The following is a 22143-nucleotide window of genomic DNA, read 5'->3' as shown; positions in this document are numbered from 1 at the left end:
ATTGAGCGCATATTATTTATTATTTAGCGTATATTATTGAGCGCATATTGTATATTATTGAGCGCATATTGCTGAACGCATATTATTGAGCGCATATTGTATATTATTGAGCGCATATTGCTGAACGCATATTATTGAGCGCATATTGTTTACTATTGAGCGCATATTGCTGAGCGCATATTATTGAGCGCATATTGTTATTGGGCTCATATTATTATTGAGCGCATATTGCTGACAGTATAAGCGCCGGCGCCCTGCATTCGCAAGACGCGATGGAACACTTAAACGCCCCGGTGTCTCCAGAGGTGGCACCTCCTGATTCCGGCGTGAAAGCTCTTGGCCTGTGCTCAGCGTGCCAGCTTAGAGCCACGCAGAGCGAGGAGCCAGACTCCCTTTGTGCCCAATGTGAGGAGGCAGTGGGAGCCTCGGGCCAGGACCAGTCTCAACCGAGGTTTACCGACAGTTCCCCAGGGGCCACCCCGGATCTAGCGGGCCGTCTCGAACAGCCAGGAATCCCAGGGGACCTGGTACCCCGACGGCTGGAGACCGCTTCCATTTCCTGGGTGGACTTATTTAAGGGGATCCACGCCTTTGTACAGATGCAGTCGGCTTCCCGTCCTGGACCCGCTGCTGCTCCGGCTGACCCTGTCCCCGGACCTTCTCGCCCTTATCGTGAGCACCAGCCTCCGGGCAGTCCGGCTCATGCGGACCCTGATATCTCGGAGGAGGGGGAACTTCCCTCGGGGATAGAGCCATATCGAACAAAGAGGTGGTTCTTTCCCAAGGACGATCTCTCCGACCTGGTCTCTCAGTGCCTGACGGAGCTGGCTATTCCAGGCCCCAGCACCATGGAGGCATCCACGCAGAACCCCCTGCTGGAAGGTCTTCGTCCCACAGCCCGCCATTTCCCCTTCCTGCAAGCGGCGCAACAGCTGATAGATTTGGAGTGGAATGCGCCGGAGGCCTCGTTCAAAGGGGGTCGGGCCCTGTCCGGCATGTACCCCCTGGACCCGGCAATCAAGGATATGCTGGCGTGCCCTAAGGTGGACGCCTTGGTTAGCGCTGTGGTCAGGCGCACTACCATTCCAGTGGAGGGGGGGCGGCCCTCAAGGAGGCTCATGACAGACGCCTGGACGCCATCCTGAAACAAACCTTTGAGGTGGCAGCTCTGTCTCTACGAGTCGCAACCTGCTGCACAGTGGTGACGGGTTCCTGTTTGTCACAGGTCCGGAACAATGCTCCGGCAGCGGACATGGAATCAGCTCTCTCGTTCCTTACGGATGCCGCCTCCGACCTAGTCCGTACAACAGCCAAGGGGGTCTCATCCTCAGTAGCAGCCAGGAGGCAGCTCTGGATTCGGAATTGGTCAGCCGATGCTCCTTCTAAGACACGTCTCACTAGAATGCCATTCAAGGGTTCTCTCCTGTTCAGCGGCGACCTAGATAAACTGGCCAGCACATGGGGCGCCTCTCCAGTACCTCGACTGCCGGAAGACAGGTCCAAGAGGAACCAGCGCATCTTTCTGAGGCCCTCCAGAGGTAGAAGCTCCCAACGCTTCACTCCCTATAGGAGTCGCTACCAGGCACCTCGTCCTCGGGCCAGGAACCAGTCCTTTCGGACCAAGCAGCACAAGAGGGGAGCCGGCTCGGGTTCAGGTCTCGGCCGCTCCTCACAATGAGAATCAGCCGATCCATCCGGGGGACGGAGCCATAGGGGGCAGGTTAACCCTCTTCTACCCCAGATGGGTCGAGATTACGTCGGACCAGTGGGTCCTCGCCATCATCAGAGAGGGCTATTATCTGGACTTCCATCACACCCCTCCGGACAGGTTTGTGGAGTCTCCGGGTCCAATCCACAAGAAGGCGGCATTAGAAGTTACCCTGGCGAGGCTCCTGTCCTTGAAAGCCATAATCCCAGTACCTGCATGGGAAATGGATTCTGGGCACTATTCCATTTATTTCATGGTACCCAAGAAAGAGGGCACTTTCCGGCCCGTATTGGACCTCAAGTCAGTCAACCGATACTTAAGGGTCCCGAGGTTTCGCATGGAAACTCTGTGCTCAGTTAAGACCGCAGTACAGCCAGGGGAGTTCCTCACGGCCTTAGACTTGTCAGAAGCCTACCTGCATATCCCGATCCATCAGGATCATCAGCGTTACCTACGCTTCAAAGTTCTGGGACGACACTTCCAATTCCGGGCTTTGCCCTTCGGGTTAGCCACAGCGCCGCGAACCTTCACAAAGGTGATCGTGGTGGTAGCAGCGGCGCTCAGACGGGAAGGAATCCTTGTCCATCCCTTCTTAGATGATTGGCTGATCAGGGCGAAATCCTGAGAGGAGAGCCATCGGGCAACCAACAGAGTGATCGCCCTTCTGGAAAGCCTGGGATGGGTAGTCAACCTGAGCAAGAGTTGCCTACAGCCTTCCCAATCACTGGAATACCTGGGAGTCCAGTTCGACACCCAGGCAGACAAAGTCAGTCTCACCACCAAGAGAAGATTAAAACTCCAGACGCGTCTACGGTCCTTGATGGGAGCCAGCCGGCCCATAGCTTGGGATTATCTGCAGGTTCTCGGTCTCATGGCATCCACCCTGGAAGTGGTACCCTGGGCGCGGGCCCATTTGAGACCACTACAACGCTCCCTTCTCTCTCGATGGAGCCCACGCTTCCGGAATTACTCCGTGCATCTACCTCTACCAGCCAGAGTGCGGACCCAGCTAAGGTGGTGGTTGCAGTCCGACCACATGAGCAAGGGGTCGAAGATGTCCTCCCCCACATGGACTCTGCTCACCACAGATGCCAGCCTGAACGGATGGGGAGCACACTGCGAAGAGCTCACCGCCCAGGGGCGGTGGAGCAGAGAAGAGTCTGGGTGGAACATCAACCGTCTAGAGGCACGGGCAGTCCGGTTAGCCTGCCTGCAATTTGCTCCCAGACTGCGGAACAGAGCAGTCAGAGTGATGTCCGACAACGCCACCATGGTGGCATACATCAACCGACAGGGCGGAACCAGAAGCCAACAGGTGTCCCTAGAAATAGCCCCACTGATGGCTTGGGCAGAGGCGAATCTCCAGGACATCTCCGCCGTCCACATTGCCGGAAGGGACAACACCGCGGCAGACTTCCTCAGCCGGGAAAGCCTAAATCCGGGAGAATGGCAGCTGTCCCCCACAGCCTTCCAGATGATCGTGGATCAGTGGGGGACTCCGGACATGGACCTACTAGCGGACAGGTCCAATGCTCAAGTGCCCAGATACTTCAGCCGCAAGCGAGATCCGTTCTCTCACGGGATCGACGCCCTGGTTCAGCCATGGCCTCCAGGGACCCTGCTATATGCCTTTCCTCCGGTGCCCCTGCTGGGCGCCCTTATACCCAAGATCCAGAGGCACAGGGGCCTAGTTCTTCTAGTGGCACCAGACTGGCCAAGAAGACTCTGGTACGCGGACATGAGAAGACTACTGACAGGGGAGCCTCTTCCCCTGCCTCCGCTCAGGGACCTGCTACGTCAAGGTCCCATCCTCCATGAGGATCCAGCTCAATTCTCTCTTACGGTCTGGCCATTGAGAGGGCTAGACTGAAGAAAAGAGGTTACTCGGAGCCGGTGATAGATACACTCCTCCGAGCTCACAGGTTTTCCACATCCCTCACCTACATAAGGATCTGGAGAGTATTTGAAGCCTGGTGCGACACTCATGGCACCAACACACATGCGACCACAATCCCTATTGTTCTGGATTTCCTGCAGGATGGGCTTCAGAAGGGTCTCTCCCTCAGCTCCATCAAGGTTCAGGTGGCTGCGCTGCCTTGCTTTGGTCCCAGGAGGGATGGCAAGACCATTGCCACGCACCCAGATGTTTCCCGCTTCCTGAAAGGAGTCAAGCACATTCGTCCGCCACTAAAGTGGCCAGTGCCCCTGTGGGACCTCAACATAGTTTTGGATTTCCTTGCGGGATCCACCTTCAGACCCCTCCGGGGCCTGTCTCTCCGTTCTCTAACTTTGAAGATGGTGTTCGTGCTGGCTGTGTGTTCAGCACGCCGCATCTCGGAGCTACAAGCGCTGTCCTGCCGTGATCCCTTTCTCAGAATCACTCCTGAGGCTATCCATCTTCGCACGGTTCCCTCCTTTTTACCGAAAGTAGTCTCACAATTTCACCTCAACCAAACCATATCCTTGCCAACCACGGTGGGTTTGAAGAAATCAGAAGAAGGGCGTTTGCAACGCCATCTCGACATCAGCAGATTGCTGCCCAGATACCTGGAAATGACAGAAGCAGTACGAAAGACAGACCATCTGTTCATCATTCACAGCGGGAAGAAACAAGGAGAAGTGGCCTCACAGCCCACCATCGCCCGCTGGATCAAAGAAGTTATCAGAGCGGACTACGTGGAGGCTGGGAAGTCACCGCCTCTGCAGGTCAAGGCTCATTCTACCAGAGCGCAGGTGGCCTCTTGGGCAGAATCTAGGATGCTGTCGCCCGCGGAGATATGTAAGGCGGCGACATGGTCCTCCCTCCATACCTTTTCCAGATTTTACCGTCTGGATGTCCAGGCCAGGGAGGACACAGCATTTGCGAGGGCAGTCCTACGCGGTCCTCAGGCAGCCTCCCGCCCAGTTCGGGAGTAGCTTTTGTACATCCCACTTGTTCTGAGTCCATCTGGCTACACGCTAGGAAATGTTGAGATTACTTACCTGATAATCTCCTTTTCCTTAGTGTAGACAGATGGACTCAGCATCCCACCCGGCTGCCGGTATACAGGGGTTTCACCGATTCAAGGTAAGCCTTATCACTTCTTACATGAGTGCGTCCACTCTACCAGGTGTCGACGTCTTCCGGTTGGGAACGCTGGCGGTCTCCAGCTACTATCAATCAGTCAGGGGAATCCTGTTTCACTAATTCATCGATCGGTCAGTACACATATATCCATAACAGCTTTTGCAAGGAAGATTACTGAGTTGCTTCACTTCCTGTGGGGGTATATGTACCAGTGCTGACGTCAGATCCGTCTCCAACTGCTAGCACGAGCACACTATACCCACTTGTTCTGAGTCCATCTGGCTACACTAAGGAAAAGGAGATTATCAGGTAAGTAATCTCAACATTAAGTTTCATGTTGACTAAAAGGATAGCCCAGTCCTCCAGGCAGGTCATATAGTAACTTCCTTGCTCAGTACCAGTTTTAAAGTTTTTCATTAAATTGGCTTGAAAATCTGATCTATTTTAATCAAGTTCATTTTGTAGCCAGTAGTAGGAGCAACCATCCTGTTGCATTGACTTCTCTCCCAATCTACTGAAGAGGGACATTTAAGCTGATATCAATACTTTTGCTGCAGGCAACAAAATGCCTGTGCCCATCAGCTGTTTGATCTTAAACCCATTATTATTATTTTAAATTTCACATCTAGCCAGAAATGCACTTACAACTGGCACTTACACTTAGGTGTGACTTAGGTGTGACGTTTTAGGCCACATAAGTTATTTTTAAAGGCGTATTGTTTCATGCAGTAAACCTTCTTTTCACGTAAACAGAGGGGTTTCTGCAAGAGCCATAAGCAGGACTAGTTTTTCAGGATATTCATGATGAATAAATATAAGCTGCATTTCCTAGCGTGTAGCAGATGGACTCAAAACAAGTGGGTATAGTGTGCTCGTGCTAGCAGTTGGAGACGGATCTGACGTCAGCACGGGTACATATTCCCCCGCAGGAAGTGCAGCAATTCAGTAATTTCCGTCTCCAAAGCAGTTTGGAGCTACCACACGCTCGCTGAGCGTTTCTTTTTCCAAATTCTAAATTCTTAACAGAAACCTACCTGAAGACGAGCCCCACACTCCTGCGGTGATACCATTCGGTCACTCCCCCAGTTGAGTTTCCTGAGGTGATTTCCGTGGTCCCTCGGAGGTGAGTGCCTCGGTCCGGTGGCCGGTTTGCGGCAGGGACCTAGCCCCCCCGAGTGAGAAGGGCTCGGGCACGGCCTAGAGGCAGCTTCGGTCCCGGCGTGGACTTGGCCCCTGAGCGAGACGAGTTCGGGCGCGGCATAGAGGCAGCGGGTGCACCTCCTTGAGCGCGGAGGTGACGGTAATCACCCTCTCCCCCCGTAGCCGGAGACCGCCCGGGTTGCAGCCGGGAAGCGCTGAAGACAAGGTAAGGCATACATCTTTACTTGTTGGTCTCCGAGGAACCGAGGAGTAGCAGAGTCTGCCTACGTGGCAGCCCGCCACAAAGGTTCGCCTGGTTTGGTTTGCAATACGCACATGTTGATAGGCGCATGTTTCGCATACTATTAGTCGCTAGTTGCTAAGCGCATACTGTTAGGCGCCCGCCGCTAAGAGCATAGGCGCCAGTTGCTAAGCGCACGTTGAGAGACGCACGTTGATAGGCGCCAGTTGATAGGCGCACGTTCATATGCACGTTGATACGCACAAGTTGCTAAGCGCACGTTGATACGCACAAGTTGCTAGGCGCACGTTGATACGCGCCCGTTCATAATAAGCGCCAGTTGATAGGCGCACGTTGATAAGCGCCCGTTCATAATAAGCGCCCGTTCATAGGCGCCAGTAGATAGGCGCACGTTGTTAGGCGCACATCTTTCGCGCATATTACAAAGCGCAGACTCTAGCTGGGTTAATAGACGAGATGGAGCGTAAGAGAGCCTATGCGTCAGCGGAGCCGACACCTCCAGTATCAGGCATAAACCTCTGCTCTGCATGCAACCTCAGAGCCACACAGAGCGAGGAAGCAGACTCCCTATGTGCCCAATGTGAAGAGGCCTTGGGAGCTCCAGGCCAGCACCAGTCGCAACCCAGCGTACTTGCCAGTTCCTCAGGGAACACCCCGGACCTAGCAGGCAGCGGGGAGCTGCCAGGGAACCCGAGAGACCTGGTGCCCCTATGGCCAGATTCGGCCTCACTTTCATGGGTGGAATTATTTAAGGGGATTCATGCCTTTGTCACAATGCAGGCTGCGCCCCGACCGGGTCCATATGTACCGGAAGACCCGGCCCCGGGACCCTCAAGGCCTAGGCACGGCCGTTGGCCACCCGGAAGCCCCACTGATGGGGATTCAGATTGCCCTGAGGAAGACTAAGAGCCCCCCGAGGAGGGAGAATTTCCCTTGGGGATCGAACCATACCGAACCATGAGGCGCTTCTTTCTGAAAGAGGATCTTCCAGGCCTGATTTCTCAATGCCTGTCGGGACTGGCCCTTCCGGGCCATGACACCCCGGGGAAACCGAGAATGAACCCCCTGTTAGAGGGCCTGCGTCAAATGACTCACCATTTTCCCCTCCTACAAGCAGCACAGCAGCTAATCGATCTGGAATGGAATGCGCCGGAGGCCACATTCAAAGGGGGTCGGGCCTTGGCTGGCATGTACCCCTTAGACCCGGCAGCTAAGGAACTGCTGGCGTGCCCTCAGGTAGACGCCATAGTAAGCGCAATTGTGAAGCGCACCACCATTCCGGTGGAAGGGGGGACGGCCCTCAAGGATACACATGACCGGCGCATGGATGCCATTTTGAAACAAGCCTTTGAGGTAGCAGCCATGTCCCTACGAATTGCGACCTGCTGCACCGTGGTGACGCGTTCCTGTTTATCACAGGCCAGGAACAACACCCCGGGAGAAGAGATGGAGTCAGCTCTCTCGTTTCTCACTGACACAGCCTCCGATCTAGTGCGTACGGCAGCCAAGGGAGTATCATCCGCAGTGGCAGCCAGGAGGCAGCTCTGGCTACGTAATTGGTCGGCCCGACTCCTCTTCCAAGACACGCCTCACGAAAATGCCCTTTAAGGGATCCCTCCTGTTCGGCAGCGACCTCGAGAAACTGGCCAATAAATGGGGCGCTTCTCCATTACCCCGTCTACCAGAAGACAGGCCAAGGAGGATCCAGCACCCGTTTCCTAGACCATCCAGAGGTAGAAACTCGCAGCGCTTTAACCCATACAGGACTTGCTACCAAGCACCTCGTCCACAGGCCAGGAATCAGTCCTTTCGGACTAAGCGCAACAAGAGGGGAACCGGCGCGGGTTCGGGTCCCGGCTGCACCCCACAATGACAATCAGCCGACCCATCCGGGGGTAGCAGCCATAGGGGGCAGGCTAACCCTCTTCTACCACAGGTGGGTCGAGATTACCTCGGACCAGTGGGTCCTCGCCATCATCCGAGAAGGGTACTACCTGGACTTTCTTCGGCTCCCACCGGACAAGTTTGTGGAATCTCCTTGTTTTGTTTGTTTTTGTTTTTAAAAAATTTATTAATCGCTTAACACAATTGGCCTAAGCGAAGTACATAATTACATACACAACATTACAATAAACATTTAACAAAAACTAAAACTCAACAAAAATTTAAATTTAAATTAACATCAAATCAATAGATACAACATTGTCACATTTATATATGAAGTAAGATGACAAAACTTCATTACAGTACATCTCAAATATGGTATAAAATACTTAAACAGTTAGATGGTATTAACTTCATAGCTTACGTCTCAAAAGCACGGGTAAGAAGGAAGTCTTTATAAGATGTTTTAAATTTCTTAAGATCATCTAAAGATCTTAAGTCAAAAGGAATCAAATTCCATTGTGAAGGCGCCGCAACTGAAAAAGAAGTCTCCCTAGTACTGAACAAGCGAGCATGACGGATGGAGGGAACTTCAAGAAAATTCAAGTGAGAGGATCTCAAAGATCTTGCTGGTTTATTGATTCTTAAGAGAGTATTAAACCAAAATGGAGAATTACTCATACGAAGTTTGAAAACAATCAATCCTATTTTAAACAAAATCCTATCAGGAACTGGTAGCCAATTGAGTTTACATAAAACTGGCGATATCCTATCGCGACGTTTTAGGTTGGATACCAACCTAGCAGCAGAATTCAATAATAACTGAATTGGCTGAATTCGACATTTCGGTAACCCAATGTATAATCCATTGCAATAGTCGATATGCGGGAAGATGATAGCTCGGACAACAGTCAAGAAATCTTTTTCGTGAAGCAAATGACGTAAACCAACCAATAATCGCAATTTGAAAAAGCCAGTTTTGATTAACATTCTAATTTGAGGTTTAAATGATAACGTAGAATCTAACAAAAAGCCCAGACTCTTAATTGGGTTGACAAGAGGAAAAGACATATTATCAATTGTCAGAGAATTCTGAATAGAAGTAGATAATGATCGATGGATCAACAACATGGTGGTTTTATTAGTGTTAAGCAATAACTTGTTATGTTTTAACCAACGATTTATGGTATTTAGGCAGAAGGTGAGAGAATCAACTGTTTCCTGCCATGACTTTTTCACTTGTTCACTCCTCAAGAGGGTGGCACTAGAAGTCACCTTGCAAAGGCTCCTGTCCCTAAAGGCCATAATCCCAGTGCCTACAGGGGAGATACATTCTGTGCATTATTCCATTTATTTCATAGTGCCCAAGAAGGAGGGCACTTTCAGGCCCGTCCTGGACCTCAAGTCAGTCAACCGACACCTACGGGTCCCCAGCTTTCGCATGGAAACTCTGCGGTCTGTCAAAAATTCAGTACAGCCAGGGGAGTTTCTCACTTCCCTAGATCTGTCAGAAGCCTACTTGCATATCCCAATTCATCGGGATCACCAGCGCTATTTACGCTTCCAAGTCCTGAATCAACACTTCCAGTTCCGAGCTTTACCCTTCGGGTTAGCCACCGCGCCGCAAACCTTTACCAAGGTCATAGTAGTAGTGGCGGCATCCCTCAGTAAGGAAGGAATTCTCGTCCATCCCTACCTGGACGATTGGCTGATCAGGGCAGAGTCCCCGGAGGAGAGCCACCAGGCAACCAACAGAGTTATATCTCTTCTGGAAAGCCTAGGATGGGTAGTAAACCTGAACAAGAGTTCCCTACAGCCTTCTCAGTCGCTGGAATACCTAGGAGTCCAATTCGACACCCAGGAAGACAAGGTCAGTTTGACCTCCGAGAAGATCAAAGCTCCGGAATATTCTGCAAGCCCTGCTGAGCGCCACCCGGCCCACGGCTTGGGATTACTTACAGGTCCTCGGCCTTATGGCATCCACTCTGGAGGTGATACCATGGGCGCGGGCTTATATGAGACCGTTACAATGCGCCCTCCTATCTCGGTGAAGCCCACGATCACAGAACTACGCGACACACCTACCTCTACCAGCCAGAGTGCGGAATCAGATACGGTGGTGGTTGCAGCCCGGCCACATGAGCCGGGGGTCAAGAATGTCCTCCCCAACCTGGATCCTGCTCACTACAGTTGGCAGCCTGAACAGATGGGGAGCACACTGCGAAGAACTCACCGCCCAAGGGCGGTGGAACAGAGAAGAGTCGGGGTGGAACATCAACCGACTAGACGCACGGGCAGTCGGGCTAGCGTGCCTGCGATTTGCCCACAGACTTCGCAACAGAGCGGTCAGAGTGATGTCGGACAACGCCACCACGGTGGCATACATCAACCGACAGGGTGGAACCAGAAGCCAACAGGTATCCCTAGAAATAGCCCCCCTGATGACTTGGGCGGAAGCAAATCTCCAGGACATCTCCGCCATTCACATCGCCGGGAAGGACAACACCACGGCAGACTTCCTCAGCAGAGAAAGCCTGAATCCAGGGGAATGGCAGCTGTCGCCCACAGCTTTCCAGATGATTGTGGATCGGTGGGGGACGCCGGGCATGGACCTACTAGCAGACAGGTCCAACGCTCAAGTACCCAGATATTTCAGCCGCAGGCGGGATCCGCTATCCCAGGGGATCGATGCCCTGGTACAGCCATGGCCGCAGGGGATCCTGCTATATGCCTTTCCTCCATGGCCCATGCTGGGTGCCATCGTACACAAGATTCAGCGGCACAGAGGCCTGGTTCTTCTAGTGGCCCCGGACTGGCCAAGAAGACCCTGGTACGCAGACATGAGACGATTGCTGGCAGGGACTCCATTTCCCCTGCCTCCGCACAGGGACCTGCTGCGGCAAGGTCCCATCCTCCACGAGGATCCAGCTCAATTCTCTCTTATGGTCTGGCCATTGAGGGGGCTCGACTGAAGAAAAGAGGATACTCGGGGCCGGTAATAGACACACTCCTCCGAGCACGTAAGTTCTCCACATCACTAACATATATAAGGATCTGGAGAGTATTTGAAGCCTGGTGTGAAACTCACGGCACCAATCCACATGCCGCTAAAATCCCTATCATTTTGGATTTCCTGCAAGATGGACTTCAGAAGGGTCTGTCCCTGAATTCCATCAAGGTTCAAGTGGCAGCGCTATCCTGCTACGGTCCCCGAAGTGACGGCAACAGCATTGCCACACACCCAAACGTTTCACGTTTCCTGAAAGGAGTCAAACACATTCGTCCGCCACTGAAGTGGCCAGTACCCCTGTGGAACCTCAATCTAGTTTTGGAATTTCTAGCGGGACACGCCTTCAGACCCCTTCGAGGCCTGTCCCTCCATTGAAGATGGTGTTCCTGCTGGCTGTATGCTCAGCACGCCACATCTCAGAGCCACAAGCACTGTCCTCCCGTGATCCGTTTCTCAGAATCACTCCAGAGGTTATCCATCTTCGTACGTTTCCTTCCTTCTTACCCAAAGTGGTCTCACACTTCCACCTCAACCAAACCGTATCCTTGCCTACCACGGAAGGTTTGAAGAAGTCGGAAGACGGTCAGCTGTAGCTGACCGATCGATTAAATGAACAGGATTACACTGACCGATTGATAGTAGCTGGAGACCGCCAGTGTTCTCAACCGGAAGGCGTTGACACCTGGCAGGTGTCGAATACTACGCCATCTCGACATCGGCAGGCTACTATCTAGATACCTGGAAATGTCGGAAGCAGTACGAAAGACTACCTGTTCGTCCTTCACAGCGGGAAGAAGCAAGGGGAAGCGGCCTCACGGGCAACCATCGCCCGCTGGATCAAAGAAGTTATCAAGGTAGCCTACGTAGAAGCAGGGAAACCACCGCCTCTACAGGTCAAGGCTCACTCTACCAGAGCGCAAGCAGCCTCTTGGGCAGAAACTAGGATGCTGTCGCCTGCAGAGATATGTAAAGCGGCAACGTGGTCCTCCCTCCATACCTTCTCCAGGTTCTATCACCTGGACGTCCAGGCCAGGGAGGACACAGCATTTGCGAGGGCAATCCTGAACGGACCTCGGGCAGCCTCCCGCCCAGTCCGGGAGTAGCTTTTGTACATCCCACTTGTTTTGAGTCCATCTGCTACACGCTAGGAAATTTTGAGTTTACTTACCTGATAATCTCCTTTTCCTTAGTGTATGCAGATGGATTCAGCATCCCGCCCGGCTGCCGGTATACATGGGGATTCACCGACTCACGGTAAGCCATGTTTTCCTTATAATAGGGCATCCACCCTGCCGGGTGTCAACGCCTTCCGGTTGAGAACACTGGCGGTCTCCAGCTACTATCAATCGGTATGGGTAATCCTGTTCATTTAATCGATCGGTCAGCTACAGCTTTTGCAAGGAAGATTACTGAATTGCTGCACTTCCTGCGGGGGTATATGTACCCGTGCTGACGTCAGATCCGTCTCCAACTGCTAGCACGAGCACACTATACCCACTTGTTTTGAGTCCATCTGCATACACTAAGGAAAAGGAGATTATCAGGTAAGTAATCTCAACATTTGCATTCACATGATCTGATTTGCATAGATTAATTACCCTGGAAAGCAGCCCGTCAGCCTTCAAGGGCTGGAATTGAGAACTCCGATTTTAAGTAGCCCAATGTTTTTACTGCTGTATTCAATTTCTATCTGGTAATTTATAAAGTAAATTATATTGTCTCGCTCTTTACATTATTGAAGAAGCATACAGCTTTATACCTTTCATTGATTTTTGTTACCCAACCCTAGTTTTTGCACTCTGCTATAGTGGAGACCTCTTAGATGAGGAAAATAAGGTTGTGTAGCTCTTGCTCTGTTGCCATTAATAACTTGCTTAATGCTTGAGCCTTTTCTTCAGCCCATTTGTAGCCAGAGAAACCAACTACTACAAGAGTTTAGGCTTCTAATTGGTATCTGTATGTTGTGGAACATTTGTTATCTATTTGTGCTAAAATGTCATCCAGTCCCTCTGTATGCACTGTGAGAAGGGCTTTGCAGCTTTCCCCATGATGTAATATTGCACAATGTAGATCTTGGTAGCAATTGGTATGGAACATTATACAGCTTCTATTTTGATGCAATAGAGTGTGATGTGACAGCTTGAAATTCTAGAAGTTACCATAGTAGAGATTTATTGTTGAATTTTATCCTACTTCATTTTCTGCTCTGGAGTTGGAAGGTCCCCAGAAACACTCCCATTTATTTGGTTCTACTATTGTAAACAGGATATCCTGCATCTAACATTTCTCATCTGTTCCAAGCTCAGCTCCTCTACAAGTGAGGTGATGGCTCAATTTTTAATCTTCTAAGTTTTCTTGATACATCGGTATACTGTGTTTCTTTTCCTTTGACAGATTCGGCGGTGGGCAATCCTAACAGCAAGGAGCTTGGGGAAGGTGGCTCGAGATGATTACTATGACCTGCAAGAAGTCTTTACTTGCTTGTTTAAGGTCATTGAACTGGGGCTGTTTGAGAATCTAGACATTTACAGCTTCTCTGATATTGAAAAGGGAAAACTTATTCTCCTGCCATCACACCTCTATGATACCAGCAACCACAAAAACTACTGGTTAGGTGAGGAAAACTAGCAGCGACTCTTGGACAAATTCTTACGTTATTGCATTGTCAGAGCTGTTGAAGAACTGTTTTGAGATTTGGAGAAGGTTTAGGGTTGCAGGACATTCACATTTTGAAGACTTGTGAGCAAGTACAAAAATAGAGAATGTTAATTTCTAAAACTGTAAGCACAAAAATATTTAGAGATTTATGTATGAGACCAGGGAAATAGTCTCATATTTTGTGATGTTCTGTGTGTTCAGGACAAAATATTTTGTACAAGGTAAAGTGTCAATTTTTCCCTCTTAGCATGTTTCTTGGATTTCAGGTATTTGCATGTTGCTCAGTGTCCTAGAGGAACAGGCTATGGATTCGTTGCTTCTGGGTCCAGACAAACAAAACGAATTCATGCAGTCTATACTTAACACCATGATGAAGAAATCAGACAGTAAGTCTGTGGACCTCTGTGATCTTGAGTCTGTGGCTGACACAATTCTGTTTTTCAAGTGTGGATGTGCAAACCCATTTTTCTTAGACTCCCTGCTACCAGCATGCTGCCTCTAATGCTATAATTTCACTGTGTCCCCACCAGGGGAAGACCCCCTTGGGCTTCTTGAGTTTGGGTTTTAACCAATAAAACACCTCACATGCAAAAACAAAACTGGTGATTTTTGGATAAACACTAGAAAAGCACCAGTTCCCTAGTCCTTCCCCCCCCCCCCCCCCCCCCCCCCCCCCCCCCCCCCCCCCCCCCCCCCCTTGCCTACATTAGATCCTGCACTCTATTTTAGTGCTTTTTCTGTACTGATAACTTGGCTGCACAAATTTATGTATTGTATTCAACCAGAAAAAGGTACTCAGCAATAGTACCTGCACAGTGAAAACACTGATAAACACAGATTTTTTTTATATACTCAAAGACCTTTAATTAACTGTAAAATAAACACCTAAAATTTACAATTTATAAACCCATTGTGGGTCCTATAGTATTTGACCTTCTGATGTGAGAAACCTGGGTTTGAGTAACCAGTTTCCTCAGTTTAAGGACCAACAACCACAAAAATGTGTTGCCATATTCAAACTGTTTTTCACTTTTTGCATTTGATAATTTGTGCTCAAGAGTCTGTGTCTTCAATTTAGTTCTCTCGTTTCAATTGGCCTAAAACTTTTGCTGTGCCTATTCTCCTATGATTCCTTTCCAATTGTTCTGTAATTTCTCTTGTCTGCCTTTTTTAGTTCTTTTTTTCCATTGTGATGCCCACATAATCAATTGCTCCCTCAATGATGCCTTCAGACAATCCCACACCATAGATGGGTTTACTTCACCTGTATCATTTATCTTGTTCGGGATCGCTGCATAATTTCCTTCATTATCTTTTTTGAAATATTGTCGTCTTTCAATAGTTCATCATTAAGGTTTGGTGTATATGGGAATAAACTTTTCATTTCTACCCATATAAGGGGCATAGTCCAACCACACACAATTTTCAATATGAACTTTGGATTTCTGTCCCATTAACTCTTACTCTACCAATATCATGTCTATTTGAGAATAAGAAGAGCGCTGAACCAAATAAGAGGTATAGTCCCTCTCCTGGGGATGATGGAAAGCTCTCCAAGCATCTGTCAAGCCCAAGTTTTTCATTAATTCAAGTTTTTTCCTGTGCCTGATAATTCAGCCAGAGCTTCAGGTTCCCAAGTTTAGGTCGAACTGTTAAATTAAAATCATCTCCCAAGATCACTGCACCAGGATCCCCAAAATCTCCTGAAAAATATCGCCCTGGTTTTGATTGGGAGCATAAATGTTAGATATGGTTACCATTGTCCCTTCCAGTAAAGTGTTAAGAAAAATAAACCTCCCACCCATATCCTTTTTAACCTCCAATACTGAAACATTCAACATTTTATGTAACAGAGTCCCCACTCCCCCTATTTCATTCTGTAAACAATTTGATGCCATCAAAATTTGATTATAATCCTTATGTTTCAATAATTCATCTTCCTTTCTAAAATGAGATTACAGTATGAAAACAATCCTTGCTCTTATTCTGTGTAATTCCTTAAATAAGAATTGCCTCTTATGAGGTATGTTTAGAGCTCATATGTTTATAGATACAATTTTTCTCTGAGGTCAAGCAGGATGGTAGTCCTCACACATGGGTGACATTATCGGATGGAGCCCGGCATGGAACTTTGATCTCAAAGAATCTAGAACTTGCAAATATGCGCTACTGAGTATGTGCAGCTGTGGTCGTCATCCTGCCTCTTAGTCAGAGTCTCTCTGTCTTTTTTTTTTTTTCCCATGGAGCCGTGTAGTTGCAGGAGCCGTGTGTCTCATGGTGTTCAGCTTTGTTCTTTCCTCATGGTTTTTGTAAGTGATTTTTTTCTAGAGCTGCAGCTTTTTCTTTCCTTTACCTTATGGTAGTTTATTTCTTTTCCTTTTTTCTTCTTCTTTCCTCTGTCTGCCAGCCGCATAGCAGGCCTTAGTCACTGTGCAGTCTGGTAGAGTCTATTTCTATCCCTTATTAAATAAATACTGCACCGACTGTTTAATATCTGTGTCCTTTCCTTGCTCTGTCTGTTTTTGTACCTTTGTCAGGTGCTGGCAGGACTGACTGAATGCAGTCCATAGATGATCGTGTAGGCCACTGAGCCTGGGGACGTGCCTGAGTTCTACTCAGGAAGGAGTTCCATGTTTCACCAATCAGATCAATGAGGGTTCAGATAGTGCAGAGATCGAGGATCACACCGTTCCTATGTGGGGGAGAGCTCATCCTCCCCACATTCAAAGGAATTAGTCTCCACAGGCAGGAGCCCTGGATTACGTAGCCTCCCCTCCTGCTTGCCTGTGATAGCAGTGCAGTCTCCATATGAGAGAGTGAGCAGAAGCCTGAGCAAGCAGCTTGCTGCCGCACCTTCTGTGACATGCCCAGTAATGGTTGCCCATGCACATCTGTAACCAGTGACCCACTGATCCGACACATTGATGTCAGGACCGCATCGGGGACCAGGATGCGGTCCCCGATGTGGTCCTGACATCCTTGATGCTGTCGATATGCCGGAGCTCCATCTATGCCATTGAGGTGCGTGACCGCCCTCTATGCCGTAAGGGCCTTCTGTGCCATAGGCATCTATGAATGTGGAATCTTGATGCACTGGAGTCATCCAGTGCCTTGGGCTCCGATGTGACAGAGTAGTGGCACCAACCTCTAGTATTGGGGACCAGATCTGCCATCGAGCACCATGGTTCCCCTCCCCCCCTCAATGCCATCGGACCCGCCCTCAATGTTGATGCTCTTGGTGCCATCCATGCTCTCGATGCCATCCGTGGCCACCCTCAATGCTGTTGAGGTAGGTAGCCTCAATGCTGAGGCAGCCCTCGATGCCATCGAGGTGAGTGGCCTTGATGCCGTGTCTGCCCTTGAGGCTATCAGGCGTGTTAGCCCCGATGTCTTTCGTTGCCGCTGTAGACAATATCGAGCACCACTGAGGCACAGGGATCACCATTAAACACCCTAGTTGTCCTGAGGCCATCGATAACTGACGCTTTTGAGAGCCCTTGAGCGACAGGGATTTTGGCCTTGAATGGATAGAGCACCAGGGTCACCATTTACTCAAGGCACCCTGGTACGCTGAGGCATCCAGGCGCAGTAGTCCAGTGCCCTCGAGGCTCCTTGGTGGTGTTCTGATGGGGGCACCAAGGAGCATTGTGCTGTCCCATCACTGGCATACGGCTATCAGGCACCATGGATGCCGATCATATCAGGGTCCCTGAGCCACTGGGATCGAGGGGCAACAGATACCCCCCCCCCCCCCCCCCCTGGATTCATGCATCATTGGTGTTAATGAGCACTGGCGAGGCAATCATCAGTCATAGCCGTTGGCAAGGGATGCCATCGAGTTCACAGCATTGACATCCCTTGTCAACAAATCAACATTCCCATTCAAATGGGCAACAAAAGGGATAAAGTATTTGGGAATACTGCTAAACTTGGAAGTCGCGGATTTGTTCGCTCTAAACAATGCCCCTTTGCTGAAAGCCATAGAATTAGACTTGATAAAATGGGATAGATTACTCTCTTCCTGGCTAGGACGGATCGCTGCATTAAAAATGAACATACTGCTAGCTGTGTCCTGGGGCCTCAATGTGGTGTTGACTCAACTCATGATGGATCCTTTCGAGCCATTGCGCTCCTGTGACCTGAAGTACCTGACTGTTTTTGGTCGCGATCACTTATGCATGTAGGGTCAGTGAGCTTCAGGCGGTGGTGACATACCCACCATACACAAAGTTCTTTCATGATAGGGTGGTTCTACACATGCACCCTAAATTCCTGCCTAAGGTGGTGACGATTTTCATCTTAACCAGTCCATCATCCTACCCACCTTTTTTCCCAAGCCTCATTCACACCAGGGCAAACGGGTTCTACACAGCTTGGATTGTAAGAGAGGAGTCCCCATGGCTGAGTTCTTTCCACACTTTCACCGCCCACTACTGTTTGGACAGGGATGGCCAACACGAAAGCAGCTTAGGCCTGTCTGTCCTCCAGAATCTTTCAGCTGTAAAACCCAACTCTTCCTACCTGCGGCCCTTTTTTCAGGTTCAGGCTGTCTCCCTTTGTTACCAACAGCACCAATATGGTTGTGCCTCTTGACACCTAGTTGGGTGCATGTTGGTCTTTCTTGTTCGGGAACAGCCTGTAGCTAGGAATTCTCCCATGTGTGAGGACTACCATCCTGCTTGTCCTAGGGGAAAGCAGACTTGCTTCCCTGTAACAGGTGTTCTCATAGGACAGCAGGATGGTAGTCCTCACGAAATCTGCCCACCACCCCGCGGAGTTGGGTTTTTCCTATGTTTGTTTTATTTTTATCATTCTCACAGGACAAGCAGGATGGTAGTCCTCACAAATATTACTCCCCATAAACGAAACCATCGAAAACACCCTAGACAGATGGAACCAACTCAACACAAAAATTACACCGCTGCTATCTCAATTATCACTCTGCCTCAACCAAAACAAGACGGAATTCCTACATATCTCCAATCAGCGTCCCTCGGCCCCCCTCAAAATCAACACCCATAATAACACAGAGGTGCAACTTACACCATCTTCAAATAATCTGGGAGTGACTATTGACAATGAACTCAACCCCAAGCAATACATCTCCAACTTGATCAAAGATGGATTCTTCAAGCTGCAAACACTAAAAAAAAAACTCAAACCCCTTCTCCACGCCCAAGACTTTCGAACAGTCCTACAAACAGTAATCTTTTCAAAACTCGACTACTGTAACTCATTACTACTTGGTCTCCCCGAAACCACCATCAGACCTCTTCAGGTTCTACAAAACGCCGCCGCCAGGTGTATTACAAACATGGAAAAATGCAACCACATCACACCCACACTAAAAGAACTTCACTGGCTCCCTATCAACCAAAGAATTCAATACAAAACCCTCACCCTCATCCACAAAAAAATAAACAACAAAGAAATGAACTGGTTAAACACCACCATACTCCCATATTCCACACAAAGAAACCTCAGATCTTCAGACTCTGGCCTCCTCACCGTTCCAAACTCCAAAGCCACACACCTCACTTCAACCTGTAAACAAGCCTTCTCTGTGGCTGGCCCCACACTCTGGAACTCCCTCTCGCCACTACTCAGAAATGAACCCCTCCACACAAGTATTCAAAAAAAACTCAAAACTTGGCTTTTCAGAAAAGCCTTCCCGCCAGATAGCTAGCCTCCCCACAGGCTCATCCCTTGCCCCAAACACGAAACTGACACTGCAGTTACCAAACCCATAAATCCCACCCACAGCCCACCCTACGCCCCCCCCACCCTCCTTTAAAAGCCCTCCCCCTAGGTCTCCACCCCGCTAAGACCCCATCAAGATCGAAATCTTTCATTTATATTCCCAAATTGAAATGTTATATAGTATTGCATATTATAAATTTTTCCAATGTTCTACTATACCAGTCACCAGGCTCTAATGTTCCTATTATTCCAGTTCCTTGTTATTATGTAAAATAAGCAGATTTTGCCTTATTTGTTCAGTTATCTGTAAACCGATGTGATATCTCAATCGAATGTCGGCATATAAAAATAAATAAATAAGTAAACATATGGGTGACATCATCAGGATGGAGCCCAATCACGGAACATTTTTGTCAAATTTTCTAGAACTTTGACTGGCACCTACTGGGCATGCCCTATCCCTGCATCCGAAAAATTCAGTGAACCCACAAATACAGCTGAAAATCAGAAACAATCACGATATAAATATTCAGCTGAAAAAGAACTCTTGGAGAGTGTATACCGCAACCGTCATAAATGGCCTCAGTGTACTTGTGGCTTATTTGAGTAAAGCCTGTAATACTTTAGGCTGGTATAATCATCGGTTGCGAATGTATTTTGTTATGAACCATCTGGAGCTATAGAAAGCTGGGACACAGTCACTGTTCAATTTAGGTAACTAGTGTGTGCACTTATCTTGAATCCACATAGAAAAAGCTTGCTTAGACAGTCCTGAAGTTTTCCTCCGACACATAGTGTTTCGGAGTCTTATACTCCTTCCTCAGGGATCTCCAGGTAGAAATGAGCCGTCTACATAAATTCCACGTTGTTCAGTCCGTTCTTTGATCAAAAACGGCGAGTGCTTGTGCGGTGCACTGTAACAATTTGACCTGCCAGCATGCCGTCTAGATTACTGACCTGCATCCAGCAGGGGTCCCCCTTCAGTCTTTTTTTTTTTTTCCACGCAGCAGTAGCCACGCGGGTTAAGGAGCTCTCTAGAGATTCCTGACAGGAATTTTCCTCATGGAACTTCTTTCAAAATTTTCAAAAAATTCTACCCCATAGGGGCCCCCCCCTATCAATATCCGTACTTCGCGGTCGAAAGGTAAGGCTTTACCCTCGTTTGCGGTCGATTCCCGTCGAGTTTTCCCTTCGGTGCCTACTGGCCATCAACTGCACCGCGGCTAAATTTTTGTCGAAGCCATGGCGTCGGGTTTTAGTCGGCACCCCTATTGTCCTCGGACAGTATCCACCACAGACCCTCATAGAGTTTGTGTGTTGTGCTTGGGGTCTGACCATGACATCCTAACTTGCACCAAATGTGCCCAAATGACGCCGAAGGGCCATAAGGCCCGCTTAGAGAAGATGGAGTTTCTTTTTCATTCAAAACCCCCGACTCCATCGACCGCTTCGACTTCATCTGAGCCGGTGCCATCGACCTCTCACCAGCAGCGGGACACCGGTGCTGCCCGACCGGCATCGACTACTCCAAAGGTGTCGACTTCTTCCTCATCTCCTCAGGAAAAGGACCAAGGAGAACATCGTGAAAAGCGTAGACACTGGCATCTGAAGGCTCAGTCCACTGATCCAGGCAAGCCCTCTGCATCGGCATCGACAGAGCCACCGACAAAGAAATCCCATCCAGAGAAGGCCCCATCCTCCTCTACGACTGGGTCACTGAAGCGTTCCCCACCTTCATCGGTGCAGGGAGCTGCGACTCCACTTTTACCGGTGGACCCTCCGGCTACACCACTGTTGCCTCCCACTCCGGAGCTGGGGTTATATGCCCCAGGCTTCCGCGAGGAATTGTAACGGATGATCCAAGAGGCCATCGGTAAGGCACTTCAGGGCTGCCAACCTCCATCGGCACTGACTCACATGCCAGCCCCAGTCACCGGCCCACGGTGCTTGCACCACTTTTGGGCAGACTGGATGTGCTGATCGGTGCTCTTCCACCAGTGGAACCAAGAGTACCGGTATGTCCACCGCCTTCCACGCTGAAACCTTTGTCATCGGAAGATGAGGAAACACAGATACCTATACAGCTGTCTGGAATCTTGCCACCGACTCACCCGTCGATGTCACCGGTTCCTTTATTGCCATCGGTACCGCATTGTCCTCAAACGGTGCCGCTGCCGATGCCTTTGGTGCCTCCTCCGGTACCATCTATGCGTAGGCCTGATCCTTCAGGACTAGCGCCATTTCTTCCCTCTGGTGATCCTAGGGGAGCTGGGGATCAACCTTACGATCCTTGGACCGATGACTCTCTTCCCAGGATTCTAATGATTTGCCTTCAGAGCCCTCTCCCCCTGAGGAAAGATGATGTTCTCCTCCAGAGGATCTCTCCTTTATTAATTTCATAAAGGAAATGTCTGAAATAGAATCATTTCAGCTTCAGACAGAAGAGGACTCGAGGCACAAGATGCTGGAAGTATTCCAGTTTCTTGATGCCCCAAAGGAAATCATGTCTATTCCTATTCATGAAATCCTAATTGACCTGCTGAAAAGGAATTGGGAGCACCCAGCTCGGTACCACCTGTCAACCGAAAGACAGATGCCACCCACCTTGTCCATACAGCCCCTGGGTTTCAAAGAACACAGCTGGATCATCATTCTGTGGTTGTGGAGTCAGCCCAGAAGAAGGCATGACGTTCTAAACCTCATTCCTCCATACC

At 49.5% G+C, this 22143-nt stretch overlaps 1 protein-coding gene across 1 annotated transcript in view; it reads left to right on the top strand.

Annotated features, from left to right (window-relative positions):
- SETX (senataxin) overlaps window positions 1–22143 on the top strand; it is a 383775-nt gene that overhangs the window by 88151 nt on the left and 273481 nt on the right. Inside the window, 2 exon segments of the mRNA XM_029613495.1 lie at window positions 13466–13685; window positions 13996–14115. Coding sequence (XP_029469355.1) covers window positions 13466–13685; window positions 13996–14115 — 340 coding nt within the window.

Source organism: Rhinatrema bivittatum, chromosome 8 (assembly GCF_901001135.1).
Source record: "Rhinatrema bivittatum chromosome 8, aRhiBiv1.1, whole genome shotgun sequence".
Classification (NCBI taxonomy): domain Eukaryota; kingdom Metazoa; phylum Chordata; class Amphibia; order Gymnophiona; family Rhinatrematidae; genus Rhinatrema; species Rhinatrema bivittatum.
The sequence above is the reverse complement of the archived record's forward strand: the minus strand, read 5'-3'. Positions and strand labels throughout refer to the sequence as shown.